Source organism: Ovis aries, chromosome 2 (genome assembly GCF_016772045.2).
Source record: "Ovis aries strain OAR_USU_Benz2616 breed Rambouillet chromosome 2, ARS-UI_Ramb_v3.0, whole genome shotgun sequence".
Lineage (NCBI taxonomy): Eukaryota > Metazoa > Chordata > Mammalia > Artiodactyla > Bovidae > Ovis > Ovis aries.
In genome coordinates, this window is record NC_056055.1 from 233,674,648 (window position 1) to 233,700,273 (window position 25,626).

The 25,626-nt window shown below is 40.4% G+C and overlaps 1 protein-coding gene across 8 annotated transcripts in view; it reads left to right on the top strand.

The window, feature by feature from the left end:
* The window catches only part of DIS3L2 (DIS3 like 3'-5' exoribonuclease 2), a 357,732-nt gene that overhangs the window by 63,036 nt on the left and 269,070 nt on the right, over window positions 1-25,626 (top strand). For all 8 annotated transcript variants that reach the window (XM_060410516.1, XM_042244406.1, XM_042244405.1 and 5 more), the window contains 2 exons: window positions 1,746-1,799; window positions 6,934-7,035. In XM_060410516.1, coding sequence (XP_060266499.1) covers window positions 1,746-1,799; window positions 6,934-7,035 — 156 coding nt within the window. The remainder of the gene's footprint in view (window positions 1-1,745; window positions 1,800-6,933; window positions 7,036-25,626) is intronic.

A 25,626-nucleotide genomic window follows, 5' to 3' on the forward strand; every position in this document is an offset into this window, starting at 1 on the left:
AACAAGAAACAGCTGTCCTAAAAGTGAAGTTGTAATGACATTTGTAAGAAGGGATAGGCCTCTGGGGGCTTTCCCCTGCCTCACTTCCCAGTCCCCTGTGTCTTACCCTGATATAGCATGGTGGTAGAAAAGTATTTGTTCTGTTAATCACTCTTTTTAAAAATACATATATTAAAATTTGTTTCATTGATTTATTTTTGGCTGCACTGGATCTTTGCTGCTGTGTGCGGGCTTTCTTTAGTTGTAGTGCGTGGACTTCGCGTGGTTGTGGCTTCAGCCCAGACTCTACAGCGCTCAGTCTTCAGTAGTTGCAGCGCAGGCTCAGTAGTTGCAGCTCTTGGGCTCTAGAGCACTGGCTTAGTACTTGCGGCACACAGGCTTAGTTGCCCCTGGCATGTGGGATCCTCCTGAACCCGTGCTCCCTGCCTTGGCAGCAGGGACTCTTAGCCACTGGGCCACCAGAGAAGTCCCCTCTTAATCAGTCTTGCCTGCGTTTCTCTTCTGACTTATCTTCAAAGTTTGCTTCTCCATCAAGGACCAAATTGGACACCATCTCTGGAGCCTTGCTTAGTATCCCCAACTGAAAGTAAGCTGTCTCCTCACTTGCAGCTTTCTTCATGTTTTACTCTATAAATAAAGACTGAGCTTGGTTCTCATTCTCTCTTCTACATTGTTTGTCTGAGGATCTTGCATGTAATCAGAATTCAATAAATAATTATTGAATTAAGGACTGAATGAGGGTTTGTAGTAGTCTATGTGGGATTTAATAGTAGTATAAACTGTTACATGGAAATTTGTAATTTAAACATGGTGTACCAGTGAAAGAAAGAATTACTTTCTGCTTTATTTTATGCCCTCACCTATTTTTTAATTGTGTATCTTTGAGTCTTTCAATATTTTAGGGGAGAAATGTTATTTAAAACACTTTTTCAAGACTCCCTTTGAGTCTAACTCTTAGGAAAATAACTGCCTCCATCCATGTGTTCTAGTGGCCTTCCAGTGCAGCTGTAAGTGGGGAGGGTTACAGCTTCCTGCAAGGGCCTAAAATACTGAACTGCTATTGAAGACAGCCCCCACCTGCACCTCTGAGCATAAACAGAAGCAGACCCTGATTTGGTGCTGGAATAACATGAAGTTGAAGGCAGACTGGGTGGCCTGGCTGTTGGAGCCAGGATTCCCATTTACATTAAGAGCTGGTTCTGGACCAATTTGAATTATTGACTCATTCAGCTCTGCAGAGGGGCCCAGAGTAAAAAATATACATCGAGTATCTTGAGACTCACTCTTCAACTTGGAAGTTAACCTGTATCATTTTGAAAATTGTCACAGAAACAAGCAGTTGTGGGAAGGTCCTGTAGAATTAAAAAAGGGTGTTGTATAGTGATGCCTAATCCCCAGGTAACCTTGTTCTTTACACTTGAAGACTAGCGTATAGGGGCACAGAAAACCCCAGTAGCTGCCACTTTCCCATTTCACACCAAGCTCTGTTGCTTCTCGCCTCTACCCGTTCACTGCAAGGTGCAAGTATGAGCTTTCAGTGTTTGATGGAACTCTGTAGTATAGACATCAATATAAATCATTTTATGCATTTAATGAATAGTTCTCATACATCTAACTTGTTTCCTAGATCGAACTGTTTAATTAATTTTAACTTTTTTATTGAATAATAACATATGTATGGAAAAATCTTAAGCGTATAACTAGTTAAATTTTCACAGATTTTATTTTATTTTTTTATTTTAAAGGGTGTTTTGAGAATTAATCCAAAGAAGTTTCATGAAGCCTTCATTCCTTCCCCGGTAAGTTCAATAACTTTATAATAAACCTAATGTCATGTTTAATTTTTTAGATGTGCTATGAAACTGAAATCATATATTCTAACTAAAAAAACAGAGTAGTGAAACAGAACTGAAGATGGGCAAGGATTTGTTTCAAATTTAAATAAACAAATTTTCCTTGGGTTGACAGCCCTTTCTGCCAGTCTTAAAAATCACACTTCAAATGAAAAGGATGGTATTTGTTACTGGCTGCAAGGCTCAGCTGAACCCTCACAGACAGCCACCACTTCTTAAAGGATTTATGGGTGTTTCCACTGGTTTAAGTTTAATCTTTCTTAAACAAATATGCTATCTACTTTCAATCTACTGCATGAGCTAATCTTCAGATATGTCCAAAAATAATGTGTAATGCTTTTTTTTTTTTTTTGGTTAGAGTTTCTCACTTCACTTTTCCACAGGTGATAGGACTTGGTACAAGGCTCTTTACTGCTGAGTCTTTATATGCTTTCTTAGTTCATGACTCATTTGAACACACTCTCTCTGATTAAGGGATGTTCACTCTGACATCTAATTAGCAGCAGGTCTCTGGATAAGGCTTGATTGTGCAAAGCTGGAAGAGCAGTATTCTTCAGTTCTTGGCCTGTCTTTTCCAGGATGCCATAAACAGTGTGCCCGTAGCAGTAGATTTTTCACAGTGGAAGAGATTATAGGAGGAAACTTTGGCTTTTACTTGAAGAAATGGAATACATATATTTCGGTTACTGCATTTCATTATGAGAGACGATACGTTTAATGAGCATACAAGTTCAGTGGTGTATTCCATAGGTATTATTGTTGTTGTTGTTTTCAGTAACCGAAGACCTATTCCAAAGCTCAGTTTAGGCCTTTTTTCCCGTGCCCGTGTCCAGAAGCTAAGGATTCATGTTTGTATCTGAAGTTTAGGTCTTACCACTGGGTTAGATAAGCAGTATCCCATGTCACCTTATGCTCTCGTAGTCATCTTCTGTTCCCGTGACAGAACATGGTATGTATGTACTGACTGTGGTACTTAGATGAGAGAATTGAGTGTCAGCTTTGAGTTAGTAGCTTAGCTGTGGGAGCTGTTCCATCATGCAGTGGAAGCAGAGTTACATGGGTGTTAGATTTCAGAGTTTGCTCATAAGGTAAATTCACAGTCAAGAATGATAATATGCAGTGTTGGAGATGGATTAACCGTCTTTCAGAAATCTAGCATAACCAGCATTTTCTCTATATTTGAAAGAAGGATTGTTTCTTTATTGGCACACCAGTTGGAGGAGCTCAGTTGTATGAGGGGCCCCAGTGTGTGAAAATATGGATTTTTTAAGCATGAGAATCACACCTGTGCAGTAAGGAGTTGGCCCTGAGACGTACCTGGTTTCAAATCACCCATCTCCCTGCATACTGACATTTGCTCTCATTGATTTGAATGATAAGTGAAACTACATACAGTATTTTGAAAACTTCACTGCTTGCTTTCTCTCTCTCCTGAGTACCCAGTATTGAATTTCTGTAAGTTAGTCCCCTGTGAGGCCGGTTTCTGATGAATGTATGGCCTAGGACCAAAGTACAAGTGGAGGCATGAATACCTTAAATTAAATACTTAAAAGTTATACACCAGACAAACAAACTGTTAAGTGAAATATGTTCCTTGTCAAATATACCTCTGTGTTCTTGAACTTGGTTTCAAACATAGAGTTCTCAGACTACTTGGAGCTCCATGCTGAAAGGTGGCTGCACGGAGAGGGTCCACCTTCTGGCCCGCCTCTCTTCCATTCCCAGTCCTGGCTCCGTATCCCCTCTTTACTGCCTTCCTGCCTCCTCCCCCCATTCAGTGAGAGCCCTTGCCCTCTAGGTGAGCATCTCATCCCACATCTCCAAGCTCTCCTCATACCCCTTAGAGATGCCCACCTGTTAGCTGCCTGTGGTGTGTGTGTGGGAAGACAGGCCTGGGGAAGATGCTCATATATGCCCTGGAAGTGGCTTGGGTCTGATTAAAATTCATCTGGCCTTGAGAACTCCTTACCTGATGAGGAGGGATGCAGTCAGAAGAGGGCCAGGGCAGGGGTTCTCTGAAGTGTGGGCCTACTTAGGGTCCCTTAAGTTAAATTCATGTGATTTAAATTTGCAAGTGATGTGCTGCCACTGTTTAATCTGGTTTGTTAAAGAAAGTTAAGAAGCAAAAGTCATTGATGTTTCAAGAGCTCAAGTTGTTCTACTTGAAATTGTGTTCCTGGCATGTCCTACTTAGAATTTTTTACAAAGTTGTGATATTAAGATTGGCTTATTTCTATACCTCTTTTATTCTCTTATCTGGCTATTGATGGAGTAATAAAATTGTCTCAGAGGGAGGGAAAAAGTGCTGAATGACTCACCTCTAAGTAATTAAGAACCCAGCATAGGGAGCTTAGCTTGGTGCTCTGTGATGACCTGGGGTGGGGGGTGGGGGGTGGGAAAGAGTGGCCCACGAGGGAGGGGATATGTGTATACCTATGGCTGGAGAAGGCAATGGCACCCCACTTCAGTACTGGAAAATCCCATGGACGGAGGAGCCTGGTGGGCTGCAGTCCGTGGGGTCGCTGAGAGTTGGACACGACTAAGCGACTTCACTTTCACTTTTCACTTTCATGCATTGATTGGAGAAGGAAATGGCAACCCACTCCAGTGTTCTTGCCTGGAGAATCCCAGGGACGGCGGAGCCTGGTGGGCTGCCGTCTATGGGGTCGCACAGAGTCAGACACGACTGAAGCAACTTAGCAGCACGGGTGATTCACTTTGTTGTACAGCAGAAACTAACACAACATTGTAAAGCAGTTATACTTAAAAAAAAAAAAAAAAGCCCAGTTGTAACTGATTGTAGATAGTGTGGTTTTGGACTCTGGAACAATCCTGCATTCCAGTTTTGCGGGTTTTCTGGTCAGTTTCAGGTTTTAGAAGCACTATAGAAAGCAGTTGAAGGAAGAGATAATAGAGGCAATGAATTACATGCCTCTGTAAATTCCATCACTGGTCTAGATTTCTGAGTGTATGTAGCTCATGTACATGTCAACTGTGAACTTGTATGAACTGGAAACATGCTCACAGGTAGTCTGGGAGGTGGGCTGTGAGATCAGGGCCTGAATATTACCTGCCCCCTGCTTTACCAGGGAGAACAGAGATAGGAATTGATAGGAGATGTGGCTTCTGCTCTGACAGTAAGAAACAGAAAGTTTGCTTAATTGTAAAATAAAGGGGTAGACTAAATATTGTCTAATGTTCCTCATAACTTTAAAATTCTGAAACTTTTTGAGAAACAAAGTTAGACTAGATTTGATGAAATTTACTCTTGTTGACTCTGAAAACAGCTGAGAACTTAAACAGTGTCACTTTCTGTGTTAAAATTGCTACATATGTCAACAGGAACAGTGAATTGATTGTCAGGTATAAAAAAAGTACTTTGTTTTGGGAGAATATGTTTTAGGTTTCTTATAATTTCTACTGATGGAAAGTCGATATTCATTTTCTTATGACAAACTCAAGGTACATACAGAAGTCACGTCTATGTGTGCCTGCTGGTGTCCTGTTGTTCTCAGTGAAAGTAAGATACAGAATTAGAATAAAATCATGCGTCTTTTTCCAAAAGACTAAGATAAACCGATGTTATTGAGATGCTTTTTTATCTTCTTTACGGATAAGATAAAGAGAAGAAATAGACCAGATGTCAAAACCTGGTTTTTTATTAAAAAAAGCAAAGTTTCAGCTCAGAACTATATTGCAAAAAGTTCTATACAGCTTTTTTGTGCATCTTATCACCAAGAGGCACTCTTTGTGTATCTGTAGAATTTATGTTTGGCCCAAAGGAAGCTGTTCTATCGATGGAGGATGTTCTGACCATTACGGCATACTTGGGTTGCTTCCCAACTCCAGCCTCCTAAATACTTAGTTAGAATACCCCCAGATCGCTTTGTATTTCCAACAGATTGATCATTAACCACTTCCTCCCCGCCCATTCTTTCTGATGGGTAGAGCAAGTCTTATGGCATTCAAATAAAGGACTGAACTCTTTGGCTTTAAAAGGTAGTTAGAAGAGGTTGACTCAAACTTTAAATTTTGAGCTGCCTGTGAGTATCTTTAAAATAAGAGATTCTGTAATAGATGCAAACTTGTGAATGAATCAAGTGTGAGCTGAGTTGTGATGCAATCTACTCATAGCTCTGGATTGTTTGAGATTCAGCTCAGCTCTTCAAATTGCCGTAGATAAAATAGGTAAGCAACAAGGATTTACTATATAGCACAGGGAATTATTAGAGAAGGAAATGGCAACCCACTCCAGTATTCTTGCCTAGAGAACTCCATGGACAAAGGAGCCTGGCAGACTACAGTCCATGGGGTCACAAAGAGTCAGACACAACTGAGTGACTAACATTACGCTACATTACAGGGAATTATTATATAACCAATATCTTATAATAACCTCGAATGGAATATAATCTGAAAAAATTAATCACTATGCCGGATACCTGAAGCTAACACTACAACTCTACTTCAGTTAAAAACAAACAAACCATGATTTGCTTTCTCTGCTGCCTTCCTGGGGGGTAGGGGTGGGGGGTGGGCAGGGAATATGCTGGCTTCCTTGTAGAGAGCCCAAATCCTGGAGCTGGTTGTTTCCCCTGCCCGTGGTTGGTTTACTTAGGGTATTATATGTTGATTTTCTTCTATCTTCTTTCAAACTGTCTGCTTTTTACCTTTCCTTTTGCTTAAAAAAATTCAGTATAGAAGGGGTACCATCTGCTTTATTTTATTCAAAACAGAAAAGGATAACTTACTCCTTTCGCATTTTGGTTATGAAAGCATGCAATCCTAGTTTTTTGCTTTATATATTTTTGTTTTTGACCTGCCTATAGTAGATCTGCTCTTATTTGGTGATTTTTTTTTTTTAGGATCATGTTAACCTGCTCTTATGTGTTTATCACCAATTTCTATTAGTTCTAAAGAGACTGAACTTCCTCTAGGTCTGTTTGTGGCTAAATAGCAATACCAGTGTTCCTGTTAAGTCAATGGGCAGATTGTAGAGTCTACAGTTTGTAAGCCAAGGGAGTTATTTTTGATTCCAAGCCTTGGTAAGCTGACTCTTCCATTCCTTTCTCCAACCTAGGATGGTGATCGAGACATTTTTATCGATGGCGTTGTTGCTCGTAATAGAGCCTTGAATGGGGATCTGGTGGTCGTGAAGCTGCTTCCAGAGGAGCAGTGGAAGGTGAGTTAAGTTTTCCTCTTAACACTAGAGACTTCTCAGGGCCTTTTGCATTCCATAGTGCATCAGCGAGACAGCATAAACTGATGCAGTCCCAGACCCCTCAGGCCCTCGTTGCCTCAGAAGCAGGCCACAGAACTCTTGGGACGTAGATTCATTGGATGGGCATACACCTAATGATTTGAGTTCTCCTTGTTCCCTCCCCTGTGCTGTCTTCCCTCTCACATGCTTTGCCTTGATTTCTGGTAATTTTTCAGGTAGAAGAAAAGCTTGCAGGGGACATTCAAACCTGATAACGTGTTATCCAACATGTAATGCTGGGAGGACTGGAAAGACAAGGTCACAGGGATGGTGGCAGTCTTCACACGCTCCTGCTGCCTTTCCTGTAAACCCAGGCAGTACATGTCTAGTTCTGTGATGTCCAGTTTGGTGGTTGGGCTTCCCTTGGCAGGCAAAAATAGACTATGTATTTTTATAAAACAGATTTGATAGCAGATGAAAATGTTTTTAATATGAGAATATTCTGGGTTTTAGTTTCTGTCTACGTCTGTCAATTGAAAAGGAAGATTTGCTTTTGTTTTGACTATTGTTTTAAATAAGGATCAGGCACCAGAATAATTCATAGCAGTTTCTTTTTAATTGTATAAAACTGGTAACATATATCTAAATATTAATTTTTCTTCCTAGTATGCTTTATATCACATCTTTTATTTTATTTGGCTCAGTTTATTGCCACTTGAGATTTTGGTGTCTTCTTCAGTGAGAGGTATTAAAGCAGAGTGATTAATAGAGTGGGCTTTTAGGCGAGGCTACTTGGGTTTGCAGCTCATCTTTGCCACTTGCCTGTATAACCTTGGGTGAGTTATATAACCTCTCTGTGCTTCAAATGCCTCATCTATAGATTGGGAATAATCATAGTACCTACTTCATACCTACTTCCTAGGTTTGTCATAGGATTAAATGTGAATATATGTAAACATCTTAGAATAATTCTTGACCCATGGTAGCAGCTCAAGTTTTTATTATTAATTTTTCCAGAAATGTGGGAAATACTACCTTTTCTCAGAGCTTTGTTGAGGCATAAATTAAATTCTTTTTTGTTATCTGATAGGGCTATAGTAATTGAGTAAGACCTATGTGTCAGGGATTTGTAGGGTGCATGGACATTAGTAATGATCCAGATGGACATAGTTGTTGCTCTTATAGAGTTTTTAGTCTGGTGGGGGTGGCAGCTAGAAAGAGACAGATACTACTCACACTTACATGAATTTAAGGATACTTGATTGACTGAAGTTAAGTGCAGAGGGTGAATTATGCTAGTCCAGATCTACCCCTCCACCCTGCCCCAGCTCTCATCCCTCTGCTGTGATGTGCTTAGTCGCTCAGTTGTGTCTGACGCTTTGCGACCCCCTGGACTGTAGCCCGCCAGGCTCCTCTGTCCATGGGGGTTCTGCAGACGAGGATACTGGAGTGGGTTGCTGTGCCCTCCTCCAGGGGAACTCCCATCCCTAGTTGCTGCCAGTTGTGCAGTCTCCTTCCTTGATTCCTTGAAAGCGCCAGCTAAGGGTTGGCTCCAGGTCCTAGGAATATAGACTGATTTAGGTCATTTCCTTTTTTCTTGAAAGCATCATCTAGCAGTGTTGACCAGGTTTGAGATGACAGGAAGAGTACATTACAGTCTGGTTCAACCAGAGGAAGTATTTCTAGAGGTCATTAGAGAGCTCTGTAGGCAGCTTTATAGCAAACAGGCAGCTGTATAGTAAAGGTAAACCAGAGAAGGAACAAGAAAGATGAAGTCTCCCAACTGTTCCATTCCTGGATGTTTACCTTAGAGGAATAAAGGTATTTGTTCATATAAAGATTTATATATGAAAGTTCATAGCAGCTTTTTTAGTGATAGCCCCAGACAGATTGGAAACCACCCAAATGTCCATAAGCACGTCAACCAATTTTGTTATATCCATTCAATGGAATACAACTTAGCTGGTAAAAAAAAAAAATAATAATAATAATATGGTATTGATCGATATATGTAATACTTAACATGCGTGAATCTCAAAATAGTTGTGATGGGTGAAAGAAGCTAGACGGTACCTGCTTTATGATTCCTTTATATGACTAGAAAATGCAGACTGATTTATAGTGACAAAAGGCAAATCATTGGTTGCCTGAAGTGGGAGCAGGAGGGTTGGATTACCTTGGGGCCCCAAAGAGACTTTTGGGGGCTCTAGGCATGTTCATTTTCGTGATGGGATAGTTTCATAATTGTGTATGTTAAGACCAATCAATTTGTGTACTTTCAATATATGTAGTTTATTGAATGACCTGTAAAAAATCCTGAAAATGAAGAAACTAATGAATGAAATAAGATATTTGGACAAATGAGTCTGGAGCTTCAAGACCAGCTTGAAGCTTGAGATGTCAATTTGGGAATCATCAGCCATATAGTGAATGAGGTCACCTAGAGAGTGTAGCCAGAGAAGGCAGCTGAATACTGCATTTTGGGGAAAGCCAACATTTAGAGCTCAGCAGGAGGATCTTTAGAGGTCCTGGAGAGAGGACTCTGTTCCTGATAAAGTGGAGTGTGAACCATGATGGTTAAATTCCACCTCTGCCTGGTTTAGAGAAAAGGCTGCTGCATTCTGAGGGTGCAAGGGGCAGAGGTCTAAGTGAAATGGTATCAACACACTCAGGTGCTCATAGTCCATATAGCCTGCTTGAATCTGGGGAGGCATTTTTTAATCTACCTTGCTTGATGACTTTTTCAGCCCTCTTGCTGGCAAGAGAAAGCTTCATGGAAGAAGTCAATATACCTTTAGCCCTTAAGCATGGAGGAGGAAGATGTTTAGTGAAATCTGTTCTCAGGATTAGGCATAGGAAGCCAAGTCCGAAGAGGGGCAGAGTCAGGATCTTTTGAAGTCCTTTTAGCAGTCATTTGTGATGTTCCTTCTTTTGTATTTCCACAGTATAAAAATTGCTTTTCAGTTAGCAGTTGCTGTTGTTTAGTTGCTAAACACGTTGACTCTTTTGGGACTCCACTGATTGTAGCCCACCAGGCTCCTCTGTCCATGGGATTCTTCAGGCAAAAATACTGGAGTGGGTTGCCATTTCTTTCTCCAGGGGAATCTTCCTGACCCAGGGATCGAACCTGCATTTCCTGCCTTGCAGGCAGACTCTTTACCCCTGAGCCACCAGGGAAGCATGCACTTCTTCAAATGGTAGTGCTCCTTGTTTATCCTTTATGTTGTCCGCTTTTAATCTCTTTAATAGCAGTCTTGTAGTAAGAAATATTGCAGAGACTAGAGTGGACCGTGGCATCTTTCAAGTCAAAAGGCTTGAGTCCCTAAATCTTTAGGGACTTTAGGCTGAGTCCCTAAATCTTGGGTGCTAGGTATTGGCTGAGACCCCAGAAATTGTGCTAGAGCTTAATTGTAGAAAAGCCTCTGATGATTTTCTTACCAATGCCTAAGACTTGTGAATCAGCACAGAAAGAGGAACTTTGGAGCTCTCTTGGCCCTGGAGGCTGCCTTCAGAGTTACTGGAAGGTAGGCCAGGCAGCTCATCAAGAATTACAGCAGTCACTGCCCCGTGTGGGAATGCTTTCTAGGCAGATGGGTAGAGGGGAGTCTGGAGAGGAGTGGTATTCATGAAGGTGGTTTTCAGAGCAAAGCTAAGAGTAGCTGTTTGAGAAAGATGAATGCAAGACTATCTCATTAGAATTGAGGCCAATCCTATAGGCCAGTACTTGTCTCTAAGCTGCAAATGATTCAGCCCAGGGATTTTGTTCAAGTGCAGATTCTAATTCAGTAGATCTGAAGTGGTGCCCCAAATTGTGCAAGGCTCCAGTCAACATTGGTGCTACTGGTTCTGGAACCACACTGAGTAACACGGCTATACTATGTGACTCAAGAGGGAAAAAGAAAGAAGTTAGGGAGCTGGGGCTGAACTCTCTGGATCTAGGATCTGAGACTTGATTGGCAGAAAGATAGCTGAGGGAAGAAATGTGAACCTTAACACCTTGTGGCTGGGCCATGACCTCCCCCTGGCACGCTGGATCCTTTATTAATGATATCCTTTTGAGCAGAGATTGGCATGGATACAGATAAAGGTCTAGACTGGCAAGGGTGCCCCTACCCTTGGAGTTGCTGCTTGAAGTAGAGTCGGGGCAATGACAGGGAGTCTGTCAGCCTGGGTATGTGTGTAGGCCCTCTTGGGCTTTCAGAAGATTTGAAGTGTAGAGGATGGCTCAGGGTTCCTTACTTGTTCCTTTTCTTTGGAGTTCCTGAGGGTCTTCACAGCTGCTGCTTGACAACTGCTTTTTATATTAAAGTCAGCCCTGTCTGCCTACCAGTGTAGGAGACGCAAGAGACGCAGGTTTGACTCCTGGGTTAGGAAGATCCCCTGGAGTAAGAAATGGCAATCTGCTCCAGTATTCTTGCTTGGAAAATTCCAGGGACAGAAGCCTGGCTCCAGTCCTTGGGGTTGCAAAAGGGTCAGACACAGCTGAACGACTGAGCACACACACACTAAGCGCAAGTATTTTACGACTTCCCCTCCTGAAGAGGGGAGCTCTGTTGGCCGTAGCCCACCTGCGACAGTTGTTGGTGACAGGGTCAAATGAGAGAGAAGAGAATATTCAGACTGTCATCAAGAACCCCTGACATGTAGAATATAAACATCTCACAGCATACTGGCCAATTGTATTACAGGTTTGTTAGTACAAAAGCATATTGTTATCAAAGGAATCTGTAGTCAATGGTGTGAGCAAATGCGAATTAATTGGATTATTCATCTTTGCTTCTTTATGCTTGTGTGCAAACCCCTCTTGGGTATGTAAACAACAGTTCTTTTCGCTGTAGTAGTAAATAGTCAATTTATTTCACAGCATGTTTTTTGGCAAAATAGATAGCTGTGAAAGTATCAAGCTGTGGAGCAGTAATAAGAAATAATTTGCTCTTATATAACAATTTTAATTTCAGAATTCCTGTATGCTTTTGGTATGTATCTGTATTTTTTATTACAGAAATCTGATGAAGGATAGTTGAGGCAAATGATAGTTTCTTCACTTTGTCAGCTGGGAAGTTTAGTGACTTGTTTGAGAACTTGGAGTTTTGGGAACCAAAGGAAACTCCGACATCTCTCTTGATGTAGCTTATTGCTTGTTGTTTTCCTTATGCTTGCTTTTTTTTTTTAAAGTGCAGGTGTGTGTGTGGATTTTTATAGGCTGAGGGTCTGTAGCTTTCCTCAGGTTTTTAAGGTGGATGGTCATATCCCCAAATGGGTAGAACCATTGATCTTGATGATTCTGCCTGGAACGGTGGAGGGTACCTGAAGGCTTCTCACCCTCCACCCATCCTGCCCTGTGCTAGACGCTGGAGGTACATGCTCGAACAGGTCACATGCCTTGCTCTTAAGATGCTCATAGGCTGGTTGGAAAAGGGATGGGAACCCTGTAGCATAGTTTGTACGATGGAGATGTTGTTGTGGGAGCACTAAGCTCTTGAGATAAATGGGGACGATTTCATAGAGGTTTCATTTGAACTATGGTTTGAAAGATGGGAATGGAGAAGGAGAGAGGTTTGGCTTTTTTCTCTGGGGGAGGGGCCGTGGAATGAGAATGACCTGGGCTGAGAATTAATTTGGTAGCAGAAGGCTGTGAAAATTTCCACTTCCAGGGAGGAACACATGAAGTAAGGCTCTGTCTTCCTGCCATGCAGTTGGCTAAGTGCTGCAGCCCCTCAACCAGCGCTCTTAGACACTGGGAAGAGGAGGGAATTCCTAACTGTTATCAAGATTTCCCCCCTCCAGGAAGACTAATGTCCTTAACCCCTCATTTACTGAAGCTCCCAGAATCTTGCTCTTTGCTCTGTAAATTCTTCTGATTGCCATTTATTTGATCTTTGCCTCTTCCATTTTCTTTCCTTTCCCCATCAAGTTCATCTTCCATAATCATAAACAACCTTGCCCTTTTTAAACTCTAATAAATTAATCCTCTTATTTTACTTCTCTTAATAATCTAATACAGTACATTGCAAATAAGTTTATATAAACTCTGTGGCTGCTGCTGCTTGCTAACGTTTTAGTATTGACTGTATACCAGAAATGTGTTTATTGCCTCACACCATTCTTGAGTCTGCCCGTTTGTCTATCTCAGTTTCGTAAATGGGAAACCTGAGGTTTAGCTTAAACATCTTACTAATTTAGGTAATGTATAACCAGGGAGTGATGGAGTTGAAATTGAGTCACATCTCTTCAATTCATGATTCCATTGTTTTTTGTTATTCCGTAGATAAAAAGGAGAGAGTTATTTGATCTGTAGATATGACGGTGTCATAAAAATCAACATAAATCCAGAAAACAATAATACATACTTTAGCATAAGGCAATATCCTGAGTTACCATCATGGGTAAAGAATTGACTTTATCATTTGAGATGCCCAAAGGCCTAGTATTATTCTTATACGATAAAGAATTTAGGAACAGTTAATTAGAATTTGAGTGAGTTGAGTGTTTGTATCCTGAAACTAGAGAGATATGATAGTTGCCCAGGGCATTATGGAGGCAGGTGTTAGGAACGTATCTTACCAGACATCTGCCCTACATAGTAGATAAGAAACTGAGCGCGCTCACCCAGTTATAAAGTCAAACCAAGAGATACAACCCGTTGGACAAGAATAGAATCAAAGAGGTTACAGACACCGATGCCATTCTGGCTGTTGGCACCAAGTCTCAAATTCATGGGGCATGTGACACGGGTATTCTGAAGACAAGTAGGCATTTGTCGTGTAGGGAGTATGTCCTTCTGGGACTTTGGGACAGGGTTCTAATTCTAAAGATGCGGGGCCATCTTATTACGAGAAGACTGGTAGATGCAGCCACTAGGCTGGGAGTCAAGGATAGTGTATAATCCCTAAGCTAGGACAATTGGTTAGAGCAATACTGGGGACGAGAACCAACGCAGAAGACCAACCTTGAAAACCAGAATTCTGGGTCTTTTTTGACTGTACCAAAGGAGATTTGGGAGCCCAGAACTCAACTGTGGTATCTTGGATCTGGGAGTTGGGTTCAAGCTAAGTCCTCTATATAGGAGGAGCCAGGGTTGTTTAAGTATTAACTTCTTTGCTTGATTGGGAACTAGGGTGAGCAGAATAGTTGATGCAGCCATAGTGAGTGGCCCAGAGAAAATCAGAGTAAAGGAGGCTGATAAGAGCATATTACAATTAAATCAGATGAAACTGAAACAGAAGTTGACTGGCCAATGAGTCAGGGGTGGATTTCAAGTGAAATTTCTTCTTATTGGAACTTAGCCTCTTTATTCTTTTGTCTGAATATTTAAAATATAGTAAGATAGACTGAAATAGATTTGGTATATTGATGCCCCCTGGAAAACTATAATGTTACTCATTTATCACCTAGGTATTTGTTGAATACCTGTATTGTACTGAGAAAGTAGAGTGAGAATAAATCAACCAAGCACTTTGTTCAGTTCAGTTCAGTCGCTCAGTCATGTCCAACTCTTTGCGACCCCGTGAATCGCAGCACGCCAGGCCTCCCTGTCCATCACCAACTCCCGGAGTTCACTCAGACTCACGTCCATCGAGTCCGTGATGCCATCCAGCCATCTCATCCTTGGTCATCCCCTTCTCGTCCTGCCCCCAATCCCTCCCAGCATCAGAGTCTTTTCCAATGAGTCAACGCTTCGCATGAGGTGGCCAAAGGACTGGAGCTTCACCTTTAGCATCATTCCTTCCAAAGAAATCCCAGGGCTGATCTCCTTCAGAATGGACTGGTTGGATCTCCTTGCAATCCAAGGGACTCTCAAGAGTCTTCTCCAACACTACAGTTCAAAAGCATCAATTCTTCGGCGCTCAGCCTTCTTCACAGTCCAACTCTCACATCCGTACATGACTACTGGAAAAACCATAGCCTTGACTAGACAGACCTTAGTCAGCAAAGTAATGTCTCTGCTTTTGAATATGCTATCTAGGTTGCTCATGACTTTTCTTCCAAGGAGTAAGCGCACTTTGTTAGCCAAGTCTAAATTTCTCTTGGGACAGGATTATTTCATTTAGTTTACAACAGAGCAAAGTTAATACATGAATTAAGAAGGATGGAAAAACAGTGACAATTATTTGATGTTTTCTAACATGTCTTTTGTACAGTTGAAATAAGAAAGAAAACTTATTTTTATTCAGAATGCTCATACTTCAACAACGAAATAATAGAAGTATAGATGGGTATTTTGGAAAAGATTGGCACAGAAAGAACTTGAGCTTGAAAGAATAAAGGAAGTGCTGATAGGAATAACTACTCTTGTTCTACATTAAACAAACAAAAAAAATCAAAGTGCACATTTAATCCCTAATTTTCAATGGCTGTTCCAAATCTTCTTATGGTCACATGAAATTGGTCTAGTACAGTAAATTGTTTCCTTTGACAACTAACTTTTCCTTCAAGTGATTGTTTTAAAGTTTTGTCTTCCAAGTTCTTCTTTAAATATGCACCTATCATACTAGATTATATTTAATCCAATCTCTTATATAACCACTATCATTTTGGATTGTTCTCAATTCCAGTGGAATTAGGATTTCTTAGAACTGTTTGGTTTCTTGGCTGGTGTGGCAGGCCCAAAAAAGACTTGGAAGGTACTTCATCTTGAAGGGCAAGGTCTCCGGAGCCTCCACCCATAACAGTATGGTAGGTAAGGTATATCTACTACCATGATCAGATTTTCCCCAAATTGTTATATATACAAACCTATTTTTAATGATCTTCTTTTCTTCTTCTTTATTGCCAGCTTTCGGATCAAATACTTCAGGTTCTTGCCTGCTTTAAACATGCCTTCACATCTCTATAATTCAAATTGAAATCTCTAAAATAAGAAATGTATCATTGAAGGATAGAATCGCTTATTTGTACTGGGAAACTCCCAATTAATATTTTAGGATTATTTGCTAGAAAACTAATTCACTCCTCCTTAGATCCATAGAGATGGTTTGGTGAATTCACATTCATTGTAAGGAATGAGTTAACATAGATGAAGTACTTAAAGCAATATCGGCACATTATAAATGCACAAGAAATGTCAGATATTATTATTCTTCTTTGAAACGAGGACTGAGGGTTATAGTTTGGCCAAGATCATGTAATGACTCAAGTTTACTATTCCTAGTTCTTGAATTTACCAGTGATAACATTTACTTATAGCAGACATAAAATGCTCCTACAAAGTGTTGACATAAAATGTTAGTATTTCAGTATACATTCCTTTGAGGAAATTGCTGGATAATTGGATGGTAGGCAAGATTATGCAATGACGTGGTTTATTTCTTACTCATGCCCTTTGCCCATCACTGTCATCTAGGGTTGTGTTTTGCCTGATCATCACTCCAGAGTCCAGGCTGAATGAAACAACTGCCGTCAGGAGGAGTCCTCTAAAGTGGCAGAAGGAAACAGAGCCTCGGAGGGGCCATATTTAAAATGCCTTTGTCCTGAAGCAGCTTGTCAGTTCTGTTCACATCTCATTGGCCAGAATGAGTCACCTGACCCTGCTCAACCACAGGAGGGCCAAAAAGTACAGTTCTCCAAAATGTTTGCAGTTTGGGGTGGCAGGATATATCTGGTGAACTGCACTGATAACTGTCATGCTGGATTAATTAGATTCATTATATGTGGCATTCCTGGCTAACCATCTGAAAAACGTATGCCACTGGTCATTAGGGAAATCAGGCAAAAATTTCTACATCACTTACTATAAATTCATCCCCACTAATGAAAAAAGAACTCAGAAATACCTGAAAATGATCTAGATGGGCTTTAAGATCACCCTTAATTATGTAATTCTTGCCTTAAAGTACAATGTGTAGTACAAAGTAAATTTATTAATCTTTGAATTAAGCTAATGATATAATTTTTATAATGAAAGGCAAGGAAATTTTAAGGCATTTATTTGGTAATATTTATAAACCATAAAGGGCTTCCTGGTGGCTCGGACAGTAAAGAATCTGCCCACAGTATGGGAGACCCTGGTTCAATCCCTGGGTTGGGAAGATCTCCAGGAGAAGGGAATGGCAACCCACTCCAGAATTCTTGCCTGGAGAATTCCGTGGACAGAGGAGCCTGGTGGACTACAGTTCATGGGATCGCAAAGAGTTGGACACGACTGAGTGACTGACACACATACACACACACACACACAAAGAATTTATTGTTATTATTAGTAGTATTTTGATATTATTGCTTGCTACTGCTACTGTCAAAAATTTACATTTTTCATTTAAATTTTGTTAAAATTTTCATTTTTAAACAATTTTTCAATAGGCATATATTACCCTACCTTTTATAGAAACTAGTCATGATTTAGGACATAGACATAATTGTTTTATGAATTTAGGCAACTAGGGAGAGCAATGTGGTAGATTTGGAAACACCTACTATTTTAGTATTTTAGAGCTTAAAATGCAAGATAGAGATATAAAGTGGCAGGAGATGAGGCTGGGCTGGTAAATGGCAGGTCAGGAGAGCCACATCATGAAATGTCTACATACTGTGTAAAAGAGTTCTGCTGTTACCCTGTAGGTATTGGGGAGCCATTCAGGGATTTTGAGGAGAAGTGATGTAGTCAGATTTGAATAGTAGAATATCATTTTGGTGGTAGGGTGGAGGATTTAAAGGAAAGGAGTAAAATTGGTGGGAGATTGATAACAAAGCTATTAATATTTAAGAGTCTCAGTGAGAGATGGTAAGAGTCAGTGGCCATGAGGGTTGTAAGGAGATGAATTTAAGCCTGTTTAGTAAGATAGAACATGGCAGTTGGATGTAGTAGGCAAGAGAGAAGGAAGAAGCTAGGATGACTCCTACTTTTCAGGCTTGGGTAATTCAGAGGATGATGGTACCATGTGCTAAGTTAGGAAGGGGAGCAGGGACAGATGATGGGTTTGTTTGGATATGGTGAGTTTGTGAGGCCTGGGAATGTATAGGTATGTAGAGCTAGGAGACAGTTGGATATTAGGATTTGGAGTTCACAGGTGAGACCGTGGCTAGAGGTAGAGATTTGGGTAACCTCAATGACACTTGAATAAATTTCCTGGGGCTGATTTATGGAGAGATAAGGCCCCTGGGAATGGAGTCTGAGGAACACCAACACTTCATGGCTGTGGAGAGGAAGAAAGATGTCGGAGACTGAGAAATGGTGTCCAGAGAGGAAGGAGGAAAACCAGGAGAGAATGTTAGGCTAGGAGCCTAAACAAGGGACATTTGAATGAGGAGAAGTAGTCCACAGTGCCCTGTTGCTGATAGACCCAGTGAGAAATTTTAATGAGAAGTTAGATTTTGCTAATATGGAGCCATCTGTGGCACAGATCAGAGCAGTTTCAGCAGGGAAGAAAAGAAAAGGCAGAAACCAAATCACAAAGAGCAAAGGACAGCACAAAGAAGGCTGAGAAAAGGTAGTAGTTCAAGGAAAGAGACACAAAGATGATGGTTACCTTTGTTTTCATATGAGAAAGAAAAACTTGACTTAAATGTAGTATCTTAAGTCAGATTTCCTAGAGGCAGAGCTTGAGATAGAAAATCTTGCCCAAGTTGTCTATTTTTAATGAAAGATTTCTGAAATATACCAAACTACTTCAAACTTAATCAGTCAAATCATGACAGATTAAAAGTTCAGATTTGAGAACGGTGTACAGAGTATGAACTAGATTTAATGCTAAAAGAAGTTGGGACTGGCTGGTAAGAGAATGAACTGATAATGCAGAGCACAGAACCAAGGGTAGGACAGGGACATGCTCTGAAGAAAACCAGATCAGATTTAGAAGCAAATGGCCTGTGAACAGTTGATGTCCCTATGGTAGCTTGGGGGACATAGGCACCTTTTAGGGTAGGAATTGGCAAACTTCTAAAAAAGACAAGATAGTAAAATGTTTGAGGCATTGTGGGCTACATGGTTCTGCTACAACTTCTCAACTCTGCCATTGTAGCGCAAAAGCAGCTATGTTCCAGAAAAACTTCATTTTCAAAGCAGCTGGATGTGGCCGGTCAGCGGTGGTTTGCTGATCCTCGTTCTAGGGGTGCATTAGACCTCATGAAGTACCTTACTCCTGCCCAACTGACCAAGAAACTGTAGGAGCCTTCACAGACTCCTGCTGCTCCTCTTAAATAGCATGACAGCTATGCTGGGAAGAGTTTTCCTGTTTTGACTCCATCTCAGTATTTCAAGCTTTTAGTTCTTGAATCTTTTGATTTTGAATTGGAAAATGTTAAGAGTCTCTAGGGAAGAATGGATTTGTGTGTGTGTGTGTGTGTGTGTGTGTGTATACATATATATATATATGTATACGGCTGAGTCCCTTCACTGTTCATCTGAAACTATCACAATATTGTTAATTGGCTGTACCCCAATAAAAAATAAAAAAGTTTTTTTAAAAAGAAAATGTTAAGAGTCTCTGTCTCTGTGAGTTCTTGGAGATAAGCTTGCTTGGATTCTGTGTTTTGTTTTGATTTGTTTTCCTTATAGTTTTCTCTTGAACAATAGATGTGAACATTATAGTGGCAAAATTAACCTTAACTTTGTTTCCTTACTGCTGCTTATTCCAGCTTCATTCAATTTCTCATCCAGTGTCCCTGGGCTCTACCCTTACGCTTCAGGCCTTTTTGCCATTTACTTGAGCAATAGGTAGTATGCATCTGTGCTTGAAGTGATCAGAGAGAAGATAAGCAATTTTCCACTCAGTCTGTGTAAAGTACCAAATGAGGCCTATTTGTGTTGCAGGAAAAATTGTCAGTGGCATGGTTAGAGGAGGCCTGTAGTAGATCAGCTGAAGGTCAGTGCTTGAAGCAGTTGACAAAGATCAGTTAAGGGATGAGTATAAGGCTTCAAATGGGAAGTGAGCTCATGGTCAGGAACCAAAATTTCTAGCAGGTTGGAATATAGAATGAATGGTAGAGATAAATATTTTAAAATATAGACTGTCAGCATGGTCGGGGTAGGGCTTGTCCACTAATGCAACTCCTCTATTACCTCTTTGCTGCGTACTTACTGTGAGTCAGGCATCACGCTATGCCTTAGAAATGCAATATAGAATGAGATTGGTGGGATCTGCTTCTGCATCTAAACCACAGACCATGGAAAATGACTTGAATTTTCTCAGTTCTCTTAAAGATGATACTTAAATAGTGCCATTCTAAATTCAAAGTAGAGAAGGTAACTCATTATATGTAACAGATGCCTCAGTGTATATGGGCTTAATTTTCTTGAGAAACCTGGGTTGAGAAGGTCAGTCTAGTAGAGCAGCATTGAGTGCTGAGGGCAGTATATAGTAAATCCTGGAGTGCAGTGGGCCTATACAATAGGGGTATTCTGTTAGGCCGCAGAGGGTCTGGGAATGCTTTCTGGGGGACATGAGGTCTGAATGGAAAGTAAGCTTTAACTCCATGAAGAATAAGGAAGAGAGATTGGATGGAAAGGAGAGCCTGCTGCTGCTGCTAAGTCTCTTCAGTCGTGTCCAACCCTGTGTGACCCCATAGACAGCAGCCCACCAGGCTCCCCCGTTCCTGGGATTCTCCAGGCAAGAGTACTGGTGTGGGTTGCCATTTCCTTCAATGCATGAAAGTGAAAAGTGAAAGTGAAGTTGCTCAGTTGTGCCGACTCTTAGCAACCCCATGGACTGCAGCCTACCAGACTCCTCCATCCATGGGATTTTTCAGGCAAGAGTGGGTTGCCATTGCCTTCTCCGAAAGGAGAGCCTAGCCTGCTGTAAATCCTAAAAGTTGTTTGTTAGCTGGAATGGAGGCCGGGAGGAGGAAAGCAGTGCCTGGAGATAAGTCCTTGTCACCCGTGTTGTGGGCTCTTCCTCACTGGGCACTGGCCAAGGCTGGTTGTAGGCTCTAAGACCCTGATCTGTGAGTGTTAAGATGAGCTGGGTACTGTGGCAATTCTTGGTGCATGGTTATTTCTTTTCCTGGACCTGCTGGTAGAATGAGTTTTATAATACACTATGATGGAATTGTCAGCCCATAAACATTGTAGTCTTAGATACTTTGAGATAAGGTTGGGTTGTCTTTTGACAGTAAAGAGTTTGGTTCTTGGCAGCCTGGGTGCATTGTTTTGGGGCCTTCTGTCTCTCCTCTTCAATATACACTCAGTGTTGGGTGTGGTATTCCTTTCGGGGTGATCTGGATCTTTGCAACTCAGAGTAAGGGATGTGTACCAGGAACGTTACAGACTCTCGGGTTCTACCCCAAGACCCACTTGGGAAAAGATTCCCAAGTGATTTGTGTGAACATTTAATTTTGTGAAGCACTGATGTGGATGATTAAAGAATTAACTCTTCGGTTTTTGTTTTTAAATTACTTTGGCACTATAGAGGAGAGAGGAAGAGATATATGACACTATTATAGGAGAGTCACAAATTCAGTGTAACTTGTTGGGGCTTCAGAAATTTGAAGTAATGTTTGCCATGTTTTAGCAGAATTAGACTTTGGACTTCCCCTTACTCCCTGCTGTTTCCTCAGTTAGCTCTAGCAAATGAAGGATAGAGAGATTATTCTTGTAGCTGTAGTTAGAAAAAGTCTACTAATTAGTTTATTGAAAAAAAGATTTCAGTCTATATCTTGAGTTGCTTTTATGCCAGTGAGTTTTCTATAGCGCCCTTTCTCCCTCATTTTTGGAGTTTAGAGGAGAGGAGGGGACAGTTTTGCCTAAGGAAATTGGTTAAAATTTCTTAGGACAAATGACATTTGAATTTTAGTTTAAAAGGAGAGTTTGCCAAAAGAAAATTCAGGCAAGAAGAGAATCTTTTAGGCAAAGGAACTATGTGTTTGAATGAATATAAGCATATAATTCCTCCCGGGTCTAATCTGGTAGGGGCAAGCATTGTGTCCTATTTATGTTTATATTCATGGCACCTTGGGAAGAACATGAGCTTTTTGAGTTAGACTGAGACCTGCATTCTAGTGCATATGTGCTCAGTTGTGTCTGACTCTTTGCGACCCCATGGATTGTAGCCTGCCAAGCTCCTCTGTCCGTGGGATTTTCTAGGCAAGAATACTGGAGTGGGTTGCCATTGCTTCCTCCAGGGGAATCGAGCCCTAGTCTCCTTTGTCTCCCTCATTGCAGGCAGATTCTTCACCCCTGAGCCACCCGGGAATACTAGAGTGGGTTGCTATTTCCTCCTCCGGGGAGTCTTCTGACCCAGGGATTGAACCTGGGTCTCCTGCGTCTTCTGCATTGGCAGGTGGATCTTTACCACTGTGCCACCTGGGAAGGCCCTGCATTCTAGGCCCTTTGCTTATTGACCCTGAGGTTCGGAGACCTCATTTATAAATATGATTTATACTTAAGTTTTTTGGTAAGGGTTAATGAGCTACAGTCACCTAAAGTAGTGTCTGGGAAGTAAGTGCTTTAAAAAGTTCTTTCATTTCTTTCCCTTGTATCTAGTTTCCCAGTAACAGACGTACAGTAGGTACGGGATAAATACTTGAACGATTTTAGTGTTTCCAAACAACATGAGAAAAATGACTGATTTTGTTTCTTTTGATGTAAAATTTTGTAACTAAAAAGCACAGGGTGAATTCATTAAATTTAGTAGTCTTACAAAGCAAAAATCTGTTTTCTTAAGAATGAAGTTTAATTGTAGGAGAAAACAGCACTGGACCAAGTGAGGTTTGCTGGGTGTTTGAATATGGGAGCTGGATGTGATTTATACCCTCTGAATATCCAAGATGGACTGTGTTGATTGTAAATGTTATCTAGAATGTTTCTTCACTATGGATGATTTTTTATTTATTTTCATCTTACCTTCCTTTGGTTTGAAGAGTTAAATAAGTATGGTTATAGAATAAATTGTTCCAGGATAGTCTTTTTCTCCCCAAGGCCCAGATGCTGTAGCTCACCTACTTCTGTTAGTATTAGCTCAGACTGGAGTCATCCAGCCCTTTGTTCCAATTACGTTCTTACTCCTTTGAGTGACATGAAAGCCGTTCATGACCTGCCCTCTGCCCTCTTGGGCAGCCTTAAGTGTACCCTTAGACTTTAGACATGGTAGATTGGAGGTCTTTAAATAAGTACCATGCGGCTGCATGCCTGCATTTTCTTTTCACACATGTTGTTTGCTTTGCTTGCAGTTCTCTGCCTGTATCTCTCCCTCTCTCCCCAACTCATCTTTCAAGACTGGGTTCACAGGTTTTTGCTGCTGGGAATGTTTCTTTTCCACAGTTGTTACCCAAGGTTGCTGTTTTATTGAATTGAAAAATCTTCAGTTTTTTTAATCCTTATTATGGAGCCTTTGTATTATTTTAGTTCACATTCCAATGGTATTTGATGTTTTCTTTTGGTTTTTATTTATTTTGCTTATCATGATTCCAATTATATGGTGATGTTAAAATTCGCAGCTACTATTTATTGAGTCCTATTCTGTAACCAGCACTCCAGTAGGGCCTTTGTAAACATTGTATATTGCAAATATAAATTACTTTGTAAGGTGGGCTGAACTGTAGTATTTATTTTTCATTATTCATGTACTCATTTCTAAACAGGCCAAAGCATATTGATTTAATTCATGAGAGGGCAATGTGTGGCAACAGATGAAAAGTCAGTCCCTAAATCAGAAAATTCTTGAATTTAGGTTTTTGTTCATACTTCCATCTTCAAGGTATTTCTGTTAAGGCTGAAAAAACTTAGAAAATAGGTTGGTATCAGTTTTATTATTAAATTATTTTAAAAGTAGTTTAAAGATGTGTTTTTTTTATAATAAGCAGGCAGATACTTATATATGTATTAGTGTCTCCTTTATCATTGGTGTGATGATTCATTGAGCAAATATTCTTCTGGGTGTCTGCGGTGCACCAGATAAAGGAATAGATATGTCATTGAATATAACAGACAATGTGCTGCCCTCATGGAACATGCAGAAAGTTTATATCATCTAGTAGGCATGAGTGGATCCAGGGAAGCTTTTTTTCCAAACCTCTTTTTGTTTCTTTGTTTATGAACCCTAAGGAGATTTAACTAGATTTCCTAACATTTGGAAACTACTTTAACTAATGCAAAAATGAGAAGTGCTTTTTAACTGTTTCTAATTCAAAGGAAAATTCTGTTCTTTCATCAGAAAAATAAGTTCTCTTTAGCTGAGTTCATTTGGGGAAAGAAAAACCAGTACTGGTATTATATAGTTATGGTATGATTTTTGTCTTCGAATTAATAAATGACTTTGCTAAACTCATTCATTTTAGGGTTATTTGGCACATTTTATGAGGTGTAAAACTGATTAAAAATGAATCACCTTTCATTTTGTTTTCCTTTCTTCCATTTTGCCTTGCAGCCTTCCACTGATAGCTTTTGTTTCTGAGAAGCTGCATTGGGAAAAGGAATAGCTCCCTCCCTCCTTCCTTGTTCTTTAGGCCATCATCTTGAATCCCTAATGTGAGTTGAGAAACAGAATGTGCACTTATGTCTGTATGCATTTGTTTTGCCTAAAGTTTTACTTTCAAGGATTCGTTAACAAAAGAAGCCACTCCTTACATACAAATAAACAGTTTCAATTTTTATAGATTATTTGACTTAATTGCAATATACAGTCATTAAGAAAAAAGAAGTAGAAATAATAGGGAGATGTAAAAGCATTTATATCACCAAATTGGGGTGACAACTATATCTAGACTTGAACAGTGCTGGGAAGTCTCATGTTAACAGCAGTCTGGAGTCCCAGTTGGGAAAGGGTCCTGGGCAGTGCATCCACCCCACTGGTGAGACTTCAAATTACAGTTTTGGGGGCTTCCACTTAGAATCCCAGGCTGCAAACTGATATCATCATCATCAGTTTGTGTGCAGAACTACATCTCTGGTTTTACTTTAACTTTTACAATGCTGTTGGTTTCACCTTGTGAGTCATTAGACTTCTTAGACCCTGGGGGCTTAGCCAGACCTCCAGGGGCTCTAGAAATTCTAAGACCTACTCCTTGTCTCATCTGAAGTACTGTTTGCTTGCGGGTAACAATTGGTGTGCTCACAGGCAGGCACATAATCCAGGCAGTGCTAGGCAGGTCAGAGGCCTGCTCTGTTTCTGAAGCCTGAACAGAAGGAAAGGAGAGAGAGAATGAGACTCAAACAGTATATTAAGGAATAATGGCCAAGAATTTCCCAGAACTTATAAAAGACATCATGCCCAGATTTGAAAGACTTGAAAAAGCCCAAACAGGATTTAATACAAAGCGAATCATATGTAGGCACACTATAAGAAAACTTACCAAAGCCAAAGGGAAAATTCTTGAAAGGAGATAGGAAAATAAGATACCTTCAAAGGAACAACAGGGGAAATAAACACGGACTTTTCAAATGAAACTGATGAAAACCAGAGGATGATAGGATGGTATCTTTTAAAGTACAGAAAGGACATAATTGTGAACCTAGATATCTGTACTCAGGAAGAGTATTTTTCAAAAGTAAAAGAAAAATTTTGATGTAATAGATTTCTTGAAATGTCCAACAAAATGTTCAGAAGAAAAATAGAAAATCTGAATAATTTTATATCTAGCAAAAAATTGAATCTTTAATTCATTCTTTTAACAAGGTAAATTCCAGGGTCGAATAGCTTTACT